Consider the following 14,410-nt stretch of genomic DNA (forward strand, 5'->3'; position numbering starts at 1 on the left):
GAAATCCCCCAAAAGGTAGGCAGTTTAACAATCTTACCCAGCTGTTTAGTGGTGCCAAATACCTGGCCAGTGGGAGATTCTCCCAGAGAGACTCTGTATGTTTATGCCACATTTCACTTACTTTTGAAAATCTATGTGAACAAGAAGAAAACTGCCTTATTTCCACATTAAAGTCTTCATCGTTTGTGTCATCTTCTTCCTCCGTTTCCATATGATGATACTTCTCTGACCGCGCTGCAGAGAAATGTTTAGGAATAGTTCCAATTACTCAGAATTGCAGCTTCTAATTTACATATTTTAAATATGAGTGTCTGTATCAAATCAACGTTATATGTTTAGGAACTCATAGGTATGAGATTGGAAGGTTCAAAAGTGAAGCTGATTTTTTACGAAGTAAAGGCCAAACAATGTTTTACGTTAGATAATGCACATACTATCAAAATAACTGGTGTCATCCTCAGATTCCAGTTGGGGAATGAATTCTGCCTTCTGTCTCAGCAAACTGTTCCAGTCTAACGAACGGAAGAACCGATGCTGTTTGACTTCATATGCACCACCTGGAAGGGGGCGGGTAGAGACAGAGAAGAAAGTGTTAACTGTCTTGCAAGCAAAGGTAAAGATCAGTTCTTAAGAACAATTTTAAAAATTTATCAGAGAAATAAAGAACACATGGAAATCACACTTTTTCACTTTACAACCAAAACCCCAAAAAAGTTTCTGATAATTTATCAGTAGAAGATTGGATTTTGCTAACAGCAGTTGCTATGGCACAGTTTTTCTTTGTTAATTTTTCCATGACTTCCTCCATTTTTCAAAGGTTAATGATGCGGCCACGTAAAATCGCATTATGCCAAACCTGGGGATGTGGATGCATGTTGGCCCAAAGCAGACCCACTCATTAAAAATGCAAAGACATTCTAACAAGGTGCAGAATGTGTTCACAGCAATATTTCCTCTAGAGGCAAGGTTAAAAATAATGACATTTTCCTAAATACTATACATAGTGGTTAACATTCAATTTTATTGGATTGCTCATTAACATAGGTAGGAAATAGATTCTGTGGATAACAGATTCTTAAGTAAGAAACCGACAAATCTGTTTTATAAAATCTGTTTTATAGATTTATAATATCTCCAATAAAAATCAATCACAATTCCTAAGTTTTAGGCTTCTTTTTGCCAATTCAGCATGATAGCACAAGTCAATGAACATTTTTCAGTTCAGTTCATGATTTTAAGGAGTGATTTTAAAGGACAGGCCCTATCAAAACATGTAAAGAGAAGGTACACGCCATGAAATCACAGCAGGAGGGCAGACCCCCGCCCTGCCACCAGCACACGCACTGTTGAGGGGGAGATAACAAAGAATCAATCCTAAAAACTGCTAGGAAGAGAGATTGCTCAGGAGACATATACCAGGGTCTAATCATCCTCCCTGCCAGGAGATCTCCTCCAGGTGCAATGTAAATGCCATGCCTCCCATCCTGTCCTCTGTGGGGTACGAAAGGAACAGGATGAGAAATGCAAGCTGAATGGATCTTGGCTGGGCGGTGGGGGTGCCGTCTGTGTGTTTCAGGGATGCAACTTTGCCCCCTTTAGCACAAGGCATAGCGTGGGCTCTCGCTCCAAACCCAGCCAGGGCAAGCTGGTGCTCTGAACACAACGGAATGGAGAGAAAAGGGCAAAGTGGGGAAATCACCCAAAAGAGGGGAGAATGGATTCTTTACAAAGCATTTGATTAGATTCTTTATCCAAGATTCTATCCAGGTGTTTTCCATGTTTCTAGCAAAATACTGAAGTCTGCTATTATTAAGCATTAGCAGCTATGATTTGAGGGCCGGCTTTATGACAAGAATGGCACCAGATGGCTACAGTTGCCTTGTTTCCTTTAACAAGCTGAAAATACCCCCAGGAAGTAGGCATTATCAACTCCATTTGTGGATGTGGAAACAAAGAAAGGATAAGCAATAAAGCTCACTGGACCAAGATCCCCTTGAGGGTGAGGATCAGAGGGGTGAATCTAGGCCTGTCTGCAAATACCCAGCCCAGCCTAAGTGCGTCAGTACCTACTGCCCACCACAGCAGGGGGGCGGCAGGCCCTAGTTTGCTCCTGCTCCATCTCTTGCATCGATTTGTAAATGGACTCACAGCTGCCAACACCAAGGAACTGAGCCTGACAGCGGATTCATGTGGCTGCTCTACAGCACCTCTGCAGTCCCCTTCCAGCCCATCATGCATCCTGGCTTTCATCTAGGCCTAATTAATGTCCCCAAACATGGCTGCCAGTGTCATTTTCTTCCAGTGCTCTTTTACGTGGAGAAGCAGAATACCAAAGCCAAGAAGGCTTACATGTTTTCCTACCTAGTTCCCTCACTGTGCCGACAACACTGAAGTCCAGAGGATGAGGCCCTAATTAATGGCCCACGATGCACATCTCTGGACTCCTAGTCCAGCCATGGTTGCACTATATCACAATGACTGCGACTTCAGCTGCTACTTATGAGGCCAAATCACTGACCCAGCCCGGACATTTTGGGTTGCTCAACTTTACCAGGAAAGTAGTTTCTTTAGGGCCAAGGGCTCAAATAGCACTTCTAGACCACATCCAGAGAGCTAGGGTCATACTCCCCTGCCTGCCACCCTCTGGGACCAAAGCTGGTAAGCGCCTCTGCTTCATCTCTGTGGACTATGACAAACAGGTCCTCCTCCCCAAGGCCCCACAGCTCACTGCTCATCTAGCTCAGATTTCTCACACTTTGGCTTCTGAGCCTCACTGAAGAACCTGGTTATCAGTGGGTCCTGTCTCTCATGCACTTATGGAGAGATAAGGAATTGAAGGGACAAATTGAGGGGAAATAACCTCAGGGCTAAACTGTTGGTAAAATATGGGTGATGGCATTATGAGCTGAATACAAATCACTCATGCCAATGACAGCTCTCATTGCAAGAATTCACCAAGAAGGGAAGGGAAACTGATTATTTCTTGAGCTCCTATTATGCACTACTAGGTCAGTGTACTAGACACCTTTAAGAACATTTTTGCATTTACTCCTGACAATGATCCTGTGAGGTCTATAACATGCCCATTTTCATAGACTAGTAAACTGAGCCTCAGGGCAATGAAGAAACTACTTGAGTCCTCACGGCTGGTATATGCAGAGTCACATCCAAGCAGCTCTGAAGTCCAATGAGCCAGACTGTCACTCAACACTCTACAAGTTCAAAAGCAGAGTTTAAGAAGGACAAGTTCCCAAATTGCAAGTTATACTTTGGCACTAACGTTCTCCCTTTTCTCTCCTTTCATGGAAGTTTCTTAAATATCCATTATGTTCTTCACACCCTTTTTCTCAGCCTCTCTAGTCTCTTGGGCAAATGTGCATTCGCACATTTTCACGGTGCATTATTTTGCCCGCTAAATATACATTAAATACAAAATGCTGTCATTGGAAGCAGCATCGCAGGCCTGCGGGACTCTCAGCCTCCTTCTCTGGGCCCTACTGGGACCTGTCACATTGGGCCTGCCTGTTTGGCAAGCACTTCCTAACAATACTCAGAGCTCGGGCAGGATCTTTTAAATGTCTCTTTTGGGCTTCTACTAGGGGGTTTGTTCCTTAAACTGTCAAACCCTGAAAAGACTGAATGTAGCAGTCAATGAGGAAGCATGCAGAGAAAAAACCTGCAGCATATGATATATAAACATGGATATGCTGACCATCATTACAGCCCTGCCTTGTTAAATCAAGCCCAGTCAAGAATCTCAGTATTCCTGAGGAGTGAAACTGGCAGAATACAGGTTGAGCATCCCCAATCCGAAAACCTAAAATCTGAAAAGCTCCAGAATTGGGAACTTTCTGAGCACTGACAAGATGCCACAAGTGGAAAATTCCACACTTGACCTCATGTGATGGGATGCAGTCAAAATGCACGATGGGCTTACTGAAGGATGAGAGCAGTGTGCATTCCTAACAACACAAGAAAGTATGTCAGTTTATAAAATCAGAGAGAGACTTCTGAGACAAAAACTGTTGTTAGGGAGGCAGATGACTCTGGAGGAAACATATAAAAAAAAAAAAACATCCTGCAGAAGGGCTCCTCATCCCCAGAGGACCCACTTCCTGATCCCTCAACTGCCTCTGATGTTTCTTCTCACCTAAAAAAATAAAATACAGTGTACAGCAACCTTTTCATCCAAACACAGCATCACAGGTAGACACTAAAAGCCTGCCATTGTTTGCTGCTGCTCTTGTGTAAGAACTGATACAGGCATCCTGGTGATGCTACTGTGCTTAGTTACCCTGCACACCTTCGTTTTTCGCTGTATTAATGGTATGTCTTTTTTTATTGTTAAGTGCTCGTATGTGAATACATGTAAGAAAGTGCTCATTGGTGGCATATAAATTCAGAGCCAAGAATGGGGGTGACACCAAACAACCACAGAAGGTCCACTTGGGTGGCTAAGATAGAGATGCCTTTGCTTTCTGATGGCTCAGTGTACACAAACTTTGTTTTGTGCAGAAAATTATTTAAAATATTTTATAGAATTACCTTCAGGCTATGTGTATCAGGTGTATATGAAACATAAATAAATTTTGTGTTAAACTTGGGTCCCACCCTCAAGATCTCTCATTATGTATAAGCGAATATTTCAAAATCTGAAAAAAATCCAAAATTCAAAACACTTCTGCTCCCAAGCACTTCAGATAAGAGACAGTCAACTTGAATTAAGCAGAAAACTCTCCAAATTGACACTTGAACCCTGAAAAGAGAGGGACTTTTGAGTTTCCTTTAGAAGGGGTGTGCCCATTCTAATATATTTTTTGTCAGATATTAGGATGACATTTCTCTGGGTAGGTTGAATTGGGATGTGTAAACAAATATTTGTATAATTGCAGGACAGTCTTAAAATGCTGCTGCTTCTCATATTTGGTTCAAGTGAGTAAAAATCAGTCATTAAAATGTTGCCCCATTTATAGTCCTGACACTAAATCTTTGATAGCTACTCATATCTCTTAAACCATAAAGCAAATCTAACTGTCCCACAGAGGTGTGACATAATAAGTTTGCTAGTCACTTCAGACAATTAGAAAAGCAGTAAATGGGAAGCAATATAAAGTCCTCTGTCCAAAGAGTTCAAAGCCAGGGGTACCACCACCATCTCTATACCTTGTACGTCCAAAACGGAAAGCATGAGATTATACATGCAGACAATTAAAAACAACAGTGCTGGCAGCATCATATCTGGTTGTAAGAGTCCTCTGTGAAGGACCTCTTTCTATCTTCACAATAATGCTATGAGGTAGCACTTCTAAAAGCTCCTTTTCACAGATGAGAAAATGAAAAGAAGTAACCTGCCGGTGATCACACAGCTGAGATTTCAACTCAGGCTGTCTGACTCTGGCGTTTGTGCCCTTAACCTCAATTTATATTGGCTTTCTAATTTAAAAGTCCACTCACCCGCTAAAAAGGCAAAAAGTCACAGGTACTACTACTCTAGTAAGTAGTACTAGAAAAAAACTTTCCAGTTAAGCCTTGATCTTAAGCCTTCTTGGATTAGCTAATGCAGGTCTGCAAACTTTTTGTATAAATGGCCAAACAGTTAATATTTTAGTCTTTGTGGGCCATACATTCTGCCATGATGACCTAACTCTGCCCCTGTAGCGTGAAAGCAGCCATAGGTAATATGTAAATGAACTGGCATTGCTGTGTTTCAATAAAAGTTTATTTACAAAAACAGGCAGTGGTCCAGATTTGGCCCACAGGCCATAGTTAGCTGACCCTTGCTCTGATACATTATTATATGTTAAACTTTAGTAGCACAGCATTTCACATGTAAGAACAATGCCCTCTAACAGGGAAATCTGTGGGTAAATGTGGAGAATAACATAAATATTTGGAACTGTTGCAAATGATTTTTGTCTTAGGAAAAAATGGGGAAGAGAATTATTTCTTCAGTATTTTCTGCTAGTTCTATTAAAATGGAATAGGATGAAACAGCTCAGAGTAAACAACCCATCAAGGCAACAATTTTCACTGATGAAAATCATGGATGCTGGCTAGAGTATGTGCATTTATATTTAATATTTTAGTTTCATCTAAAATTCACATACTCTGCTAAATATGTGATAGTATGATAAATTCACATACTTGGCAGGATTCTTATCGTGGGGACTCTATATTGGGATCCCTAGGTCTGTATATTCAGAATACAGGGAAGAAAATAAAAAACTGCTACCGAAGAGTCAGGAAAAATAATCACCAAGAAACAAATCTACTATCTCCGTAATCTTGAAAGGCAGTGGTTTTTAATTCTCTTTCTTGGGTCACGGTACTAATCATGCTGATGGGACAGCATGGTTCAACCCCAGGCACTCATTTCTAGTAATTAGCTCAAGTACTGATAACCCATTTCAAAGCCTGTGGATAGTAACATGCTGGGTCAAATCTTTATGGGAACATATATTAAAAAACAAAAAGAGCTCCACAAATCTAATCTCCTGTTTTAAGTTACTTAAGATGCATGCTTTTCAAGACAGAAGAGTTACGTGTGCCCTTGAAGTTTTTTTCCAGAGAAGTTTTATTTATTAAAATAAATGAAGAATAATTTCTGCTTTGTAAAACACAAAAACAACAAAAATCAATCAACTCTTCTAGTATACATACTGCTCTGAATCAAAAAACGAAATCCAAAATATTACTGCTGTGATGTGTTGTAGTCATGTTCTACATCAACTAACAGATGTTGCCCATGCAAAAGCAAAACAAAAAGCCTCAGTGCTCCACATAGATGTTATTTCTTGCATATCAGCAAAATTAAAACGCATGTGCTCTAACCTGTTCCCAGCCTCTCCAAGGGATTCTGCCTGAGAAGCAAGGTAATCAGATCCTGGGCGTCTGGTGGGGGGGCCTCATCCTTTTCAGGCCAGTTGATCTCATCTAGAGGGAAGAAAAGTAGTTTATAATTTCATTGTTCAAAGGGTGGTCCAGGTCCTAACAGCATGGACATCACCTGGCAGTTTGTTAGAAATGCAGAATTTCAGGCCCTACCCCAGACCTACTGAATCAGAATCTGCATTTTAATAAGGTCTTCAATTAATTCCTATGCATAGTCAAGTTTGAGAAGCACTGTTTTACAAGACATGAATAGCTGTCTTTAAGGTAGGGAGAGAATATTTCAATAACCAGTATCTTTCATTCATTTTGATTCATTTTTCTTTCACAGAATTGGCTTCCAACAAGTTGCCCCTTATAGATATTAAGAAGACTTAATATAACAGAAACTCCAAAACACCTGCATCCCAGGTAGCAACCCAGCTAAGGATCATCTAAGGGTAAGATTTTCTCTCTTAATTTCCTCAACTGAGAATTTGGCCAAAGCCATAGAGTTCTTCAGTTCTAAGAAGCAAAAAGTAATTTTGTAAAAATAACTATTTCCAAAGACAAAGGAAAGGTCAAAATGCTAAGACTGAAAAAGAAGAAGACAGGAAAAAAAAAAAACCCAAAGTAATCATAGTAATGGAAGTATTTAAAGTCTGCCATAAATATTTGAATACGTTCTCATTCTAAAGGAGTTTGCCCGAAGATAGGTGTGCGTGCTTGTGTGTATGGAAATGCAATAAAAACATGAGTTATTTCTGTGTGTGCCTGCCTCTAGCTTCCTCTGTTGCAGTTTAAATCTGATTTGGAAAATAAAACATGAATATGCATCTGAGCCGTAAGGCATCAAGAACAAAGCCAGCATTTGCTGCTTGTGTTAATTAAACAGTTGATTCCCCTTGCCATTCAGGTCTTGGTATCAGAAAACAGCCTAGTTATAAATCCATAAACAGCTCAGATATTGTATAAAGGGCTTACGCACTGCAGGCAACCCACAAATCTGCTTTGTTAAAGTTTACAAATATTCCTGGCTTGCAAAGTCAATGACAGCAAACAATGTTGGATAAAGGGGCTTCTCGTACACAAAATGAATTTTTCCCCTAGTTCCGCTGCTAGACCTTAAAAACACAGTCCAGAACAGACTGGAGGTGGTTGATGGAGACGTCAGGGATGCCTGACAAACTTTCAGGAAGGGAGAGGCCTTTTTGATCTATGCTTCGGGGAAATTTCTAAAAAGCAGCAGGTAGGGTAGTGATAGATCCTATTTAATTATCCTTTCATTTTGCCACAAGCCACACAACAATAGTTAGGGTCAGCTTGCAGGTTAAGATCTAAAAGTTATTGAATTTTAAATGAAAGATGAACAGCTGTTACAGAAATAACATTACGCCATAACAACTACCAAAGAAATCACTAACAATCTGTGGATTCAATTTGCTTCCTTCCCATTCTCATTATTTATTATTTGGTAGACATTTGTTTTAGAGTTTATTATATTTTTGTTAATTTCTTCATTGTGCCATTAGCCATTTTCCCATTTATGTAAATGTTACCCACATAACCTTTTCTTCCCTGGTGCAACTTTCCTGTTATGGAAAGAAAGACTGGATGGCAGCTAAATCATTTGCAAATCCCACACCAATTTCTTTTGCAGAAAAAACGAATGACAAAAGTTGGTTCCCCTGCTAGTACATTTCCAAATTCCATGTTAACGAAACTTCCTTGGGTCAATTTTCAGCCAAAATTGCTCTTTTGAGACTGTGAATGTCAATTATATGCTATGATGAGTGAGTTCTTTTAATTTGTTGGCTCAACTGTTTGATAAAGGTTAACATTTTAGTAGTAAAAACTGCGACACTCAACGGATTTACATGAAATAGCTGCTTCCCAACAGTGGCTTAAAGATAACTCCTGATGATATTTACCACTGATGACTTGTCCAAATAGCTCTTCTGGAGTGTCCCCAAAGAATGGCACGCATCCAACCAGAAATTCATAGAGGATGATCCCCATGGCCCACCAGTCCACCGGCTTCCCGTAGCCCTGCCTCAGAATCACTTCTGGTGCAATGTATTCAGGTGTGCCACAGACCTAAAAGATGATTGCAAAATCAGGATAATTGGAATATTAGACATGAATTAGAATGAGCGAGCTGCCTAACCACCAATTATTTTGCCCAGACTACACCTGCTCAACTACATGGAACCCCATGGACAAAGAACTGAAGAACAAAAATTATAAGTAGGTATCTGCAATACCAAGGCAAAAAATTGTTTTAATATCAAAGAAAGAAAGCTTAAAATTCTGCTCTCATATTAAATTATGTACCATGTTTAATTTCAAATTGAGAATCTGACCCTATTTGGTAGTTTTACCTATTTTACAATATTAAAAACACTTTTAATCTTTACATTTAAAATAATAGTACATTTTAAAATCTGTCACTACCAGAGATAGTATTTATATGACTAAAATATATTCAGACTGGTTATTTTATAAAAGCAATGACAGTTGAGATGTGTTTACCTTAAGTAACTTTACAATGAACAGATTGTGGGCACATGGTAATGAGGCATGCTTAAAGGCAAATGGGCCGTGGCTTGGATTTAGCACCCGTGATTGTACGATGCATCATGAGTTTCACGAGCAGTCTACTGAGACTCCTGAATTCCTTACAAAAACAGTTTTCCATTTGTCTCTCTCACACTCTCACTTGTGTGCAATTAGATCGTTCGTCTTGCTAACAGATCATAATGTCGGGGGAGGAATGTAGAGGGAGTGGACAGTTCAAAGAGGCCCAGGGAGAAAAATGGGAGCAATTTGCACTTTATTAAATGTAAGGCTTATACAGACATCTAAACCACCAGTACTAACGTGGAGGTGGCCTACACAGGTTCATTCTGAATTTCAATGGCAATACTGTACTTTGTATTTCTCCATAGAACTGAACAGCACGCAAACTTACCTGTTTATCCAGGAACTCACGAGCATCCTTCTCAATATGACCCTCATAAAGATTGGTAGTCATGCTCATTAGTCCCACTTTAGATAGTCCAAAATCTGTCAGCTTTATGTGCCCCATGGAGGTGACCAACAAGCTATGAAGCAGAAGGACACACAGTACAACAATCGCTCTGAAGCTGGTTCTTTATTTTAGGTTTCTCCCCTTCCCCCATCAATTTCTAACAGGATTTAATATATTGGTGTCAGGCTTATTACAAAACTCAGCCTGGAAAGAGATGAAGTCACACAAAGATGTCAAATACTTGCATCTAGCAGCTGAGTGTAATTTACAAGGCAGGGCCAGAGACAAGGCATAGCTAATTTGTTGGAGCAGTCACATACAGTGTCACTTGCAACACTCTGAAACTCTTAGAAAAATTCAAGTATGTAACTCTGACCCCTTCCCATTTTCAGAACAAGAAAAGAAAGGGCTACCAATAATCCCCTGTCATACCTCAGGAACTAAGATAAGCAACCCATCTGTGAGTCAAATGAGACACCAGATAAAGAACTTGCACAGAAAAATGTAGTATTGTTTCAGAGTTTGACTTCCAGCTCTAATTTAAAGTTCTACTCATTAAGCACAAAACCTAAACTTCTTATACATGCAAAGAATTCGCATATGAATATATTTAAAATTTTTCATTTTAAGTGGAAAAATAAAAATTTTAAATGGTATATGCAATATCATAGCACTTAAAAATTTAAAGGAATAGAGAGGTTAAAAAAAGCTACTAGAAAGAAACATAACAAAATTTTAATAGTTGTCTTTGGTAGTATTGTGAATAAAAATTTTTCTTTTCTTTCCCTGCACTTTCCAAATTTTCTGGAATAAGCATTAGTCAGTTTTATAAAATTTTCAGCACACTGAAAGTCTTGAATATTAACATGTAATGTTTTTAGAGGTAACTCAAATTAGTGAAGAAAGCATGAAATATTTAATAAATGGTACCAAGATGAATAGCTAGTCATGGGGGGGGGGGTCTGTCTGTATATTAAATCAAAATGAATGTTACATAAATTAAAAATAAAATTGTGAATAAAATAGAAAATCAAGTATATTATCTTGGAGTAGGGAAGGATTATCTAAGTATGATAACCAATGCCGAAACTATCCAGAAAACTACTAGTAGCATTCTATGTAGCTATTCAAAAGTTTACATCATTAAAAAAACTCATAAAAAATTAACTTTGGCTTTATTGTCATCTTTTTCTCGTTTCTTATACGTTATTAATATAAGCATCATGACCTTTTTTCCATGAGTTTCCTGAGCTTCAAATAAGCATCATATCCTTTAAAGAATTATGTAAAAAGTACCATAACACTGTTAAAACAACTCATTTTGGACATTATGAAAGAATTCTAAGATGTGCAAATTACATTAAAAGGAAAAGGTTTTATAGACATAAAAAAGTTTTCTGTGTTATGTAAAAGAAGACGTGTTTCATCAGTGTACATACTTGTCTGGTTTCAAATCCCTGTGTACAATTCCATAATTATGCAGATATTCCAAGGCCAAGACTGTCTCAGCAAAGTACATCCTGGCCATATCCACAGGGAGAGGACCCATGTTTTTCATTAAGGTAGCACAATCTCCTCCTATAAAACACAAGGAAAAGATTTAGTAGCTATCATAGCTAGGATTAACAAACACCATCAGTTTAGACCACAGAATTTCAAAGTGGAGTCATCTCCACCCATAGACATAGTATATCATATTCATAAGGGGAGTCTGTGTGTTAAATAATCATGTTTCTAATTAAAATGTGGTGTGGAGAAAATACAGATTTTTATTTAAGAAGCAGTATTTATAAGAGAGCAGGTTTGGCTCTGAAGTGGAGCTGTACTTTGAAGAACTGAGAGCACAATTTTAGGATCATGGTAACAATTTAAAATATAATACATGGATTCTGGAATCAGGCTATCTGAGTCCAAATTCTAGCGATGGCTCTTAAAGGCTGAGAGATCGATCTCAGGCAAACTACACTTAGTTCCTTCATCTGCAATAGCAGGATGGTAATGTCAGCCTTTTTAGGATTACTGTGAGGATTAGATGAGATAATCTATGTGAAGAATTTAGCATGTTGCCCAACACACATTAAACATGATAAATGTTAGTTATTGTTGTTAAAATGACTACAATGAAGGTTAATAAGGCAAAGTATTGGCGTGGTGTTTAGAACAATGGGTGGAAATCAGGCAAGCTGTATTTTTGTCTTTTATCTACTACTCATTATCTAGTAAGTTTTACTTTCTGGGACTTCATTTCACTCATCTGCAAAATGAAACATTTTAACTAAAAGGATATCTAATGTTTGAGTTTTGTCGTTTTGGGATTCTGTTCAAACAACGACAAGAGCTTAATTTGGATGCTCTGAAAACTGTTTTGGCCTTTACTGATCTATTCATTTTATTAACTTTATGTCAACAAGTCACAGCCACTTCAGCACTCAGAAATTTAATGTAAAATTGATGGAAATAAGATATCCTCAAACATCTGAAAGGTGGACCACAAACCTTTAAAAAAAAAAAAAAACAACCAAATGAATATCAGGAAGACTGGCTGAGTTTTCTTGAATATATCTCCTTTCCCCTAACTCATTTTTAATTTTATACCACATACTGAAAACGATATATTTTTAATTCATTCTTTAAGACGACCAGTTGTAATGAATGCTTTTATGATATGTAATAAAAATAAGTAGGAAAAATCCCATCACCTATATTCCAACTTTAATGACCAATTGAGAGGAGGTAGTTAGGATTAAAAGCTATTAAAAAAGATAAACAACCTTTTTCCAAATAGCACTAATTTTCCCTTTGTTATAGCAGAGCAGGCACTTTATAAGCAATTATCAGAAGATAATGACTGGGAATACAGCCATCTCGTTGCCTGGCTTCAGCTCCTAGGTGGATACAGCCCTTACGTGGCACAAATACAGAAAGCTTCAACATCACAAAGGAGCAAGAGATTTCCGGGTACAGGTGTGGTGTTCCCTGTGTCAGAGACTGACTCACCTTCCACATATTCCATGACCATGCACAAATGGCGCCTTGTTTCAAAGGAGCAATACATGCTGACGACAAAGGGGTTTTCTGCAAAAGTCAGGATATCCCGTTCCACAAAAGCCTGCTGGATCTGGTTTCTTAGGATGAGGTTCTGCTTATTAATCTTCTTCATGGCAAACCTCTGCCGGGATTCCTTATGCCGAACAAAGTAGACTGCCCTGGAAAAGGAGCACAAGTATTGGAGTTCACTGGAAGAGAGAAGATAAGGGTGTTTGGGGATACAGTAAACCATGTAATCATCAACTTTTTCAAAGTTCACAACGCCGGCTGGAATGCAGCTCCCACAAGCTATGCCAGCAGCTACAAACATCTCATTCCAAGCCAAGCCCCTTTGGCTAGACTGATTTTTTAATTCTTTCAGTAAAGGTCACAGGTCATAAATAAGGCATCAAATTCATCTTCATTGCTGAAGAAAGGAAATGGCCAGTCCTCCAAGAGAACTATTTTCCAGTAGTTCTCTATTTTCCAATAGCTGGCTGACATTCTCTGCTTTTTCACAAACAAAACAAAATCTAGTATTACACGACAGAACAGGAAAGAATTAACAAAATTACATACCTATCATAAGCTGGATCCTTTCTAGCATTAGATATACGTTAGGCACTTTTTCTTGACTGACAAAAGCAATAATTTTCTAAATGATACCCTTGGGATCTGCAAAAAGGACCATAGCTCTTCGGAATAGCTGGCTTTCAAATGAGAGCAATTTAATTTCCATGAAATTTTCAGATAAACAAGAAGTATGTAACACGGTAGGTGAGGCTGTCCTACAACAAAGGGTAGCATATGTCCTCACTACTGACCTCAGCATGTGCTACCTCTGTGGCCGTTTCAACAGGAAATGCATTTCCCAACATAAAAGCAGACCAATGATGCATTCCTCCTCCCTCCAATCCACAGCCAAGGTGGCAGGCAACTTTATGATCAGACACGGCTGCACTCAATCTCTGCCGAAAACCTCACCCAAATACTTTATAGAGCCAATTACAGCTGGGTAAAGACGAGGGACTCCTCTAGGCTCAGGATGATGTGGAAAAAAGTAATTAGGAGGAGGAGTCATAAGAGCCCACCTGGAAGGACAATGCCTTGGATGGGCTCCCTTCTCCCAAGCCCTCCTCGCTTGTCAGTATCATGGGAAAACAAGTTTGACCTCTCCAACTGTCAAACAAGAAATAATTTTCCTAAAAAGCCATCAGCCGCAGTAAAGTGTACCCAGTGGCCTGCCTTCTGAACAAGGGCCTCCGTGACCTGAGCTGCCTCTTCCACTGGCTATTTCACGGTCCCTGAGTAACGGACCCCCATGCTCCTGCTGAACCAGTACGTCAGGGTGAGCCACTGACATAAATCTCCAGTGTCCGCAATCCCAGTTTAATCAGCATTAATGTTTTTCCTGCATGGTTTATACTGGCTGTCTTAAAAAGGCCTTACACCAAAAGACCAATAAATTTATATAGATTTAGGTGA

At 39.1% G+C, this 14,410-nt stretch overlaps 1 protein-coding gene across 1 annotated transcript in view; it reads right to left on the bottom strand.

The window, feature by feature from the left end:
• The window catches only part of LOC105826521 (microtubule-associated serine/threonine-protein kinase 4-like), a 167,638-nt gene that overhangs the window by 26,014 nt on the left and 127,214 nt on the right, over nt 1–14,410 (bottom strand). Inside the window, exons 11-17 of the mRNA XM_012664501.1 lie at nt 12,896–13,104; nt 11,338–11,476; nt 9,839–9,971; nt 8,799–8,964; nt 6,832–6,933; nt 435–557; nt 122–234 (exon numbers count right to left, since the gene is read on the bottom strand). Of these exons, the coding sequence (XP_012519955.1) occupies nt 122–234; nt 435–557; nt 6,832–6,933; nt 8,799–8,964; nt 9,839–9,971; nt 11,338–11,476; nt 12,896–13,104 (985 nt within the window). The remainder of the gene's footprint in view (nt 1–121; nt 235–434; nt 558–6,831; nt 6,934–8,798; nt 8,965–9,838; nt 9,972–11,337; nt 11,477–12,895; nt 13,105–14,410) is intronic.

This window comes from Propithecus coquereli, unplaced genomic scaffold (assembly GCF_000956105.1).
Source record: "Propithecus coquereli isolate 6110/MARCELLA unplaced genomic scaffold, Pcoq_1.0 Scaffold9, whole genome shotgun sequence".
NCBI classification, from domain to species: Eukaryota; Metazoa; Chordata; class Mammalia; order Primates; family Indriidae; genus Propithecus; species Propithecus coquereli.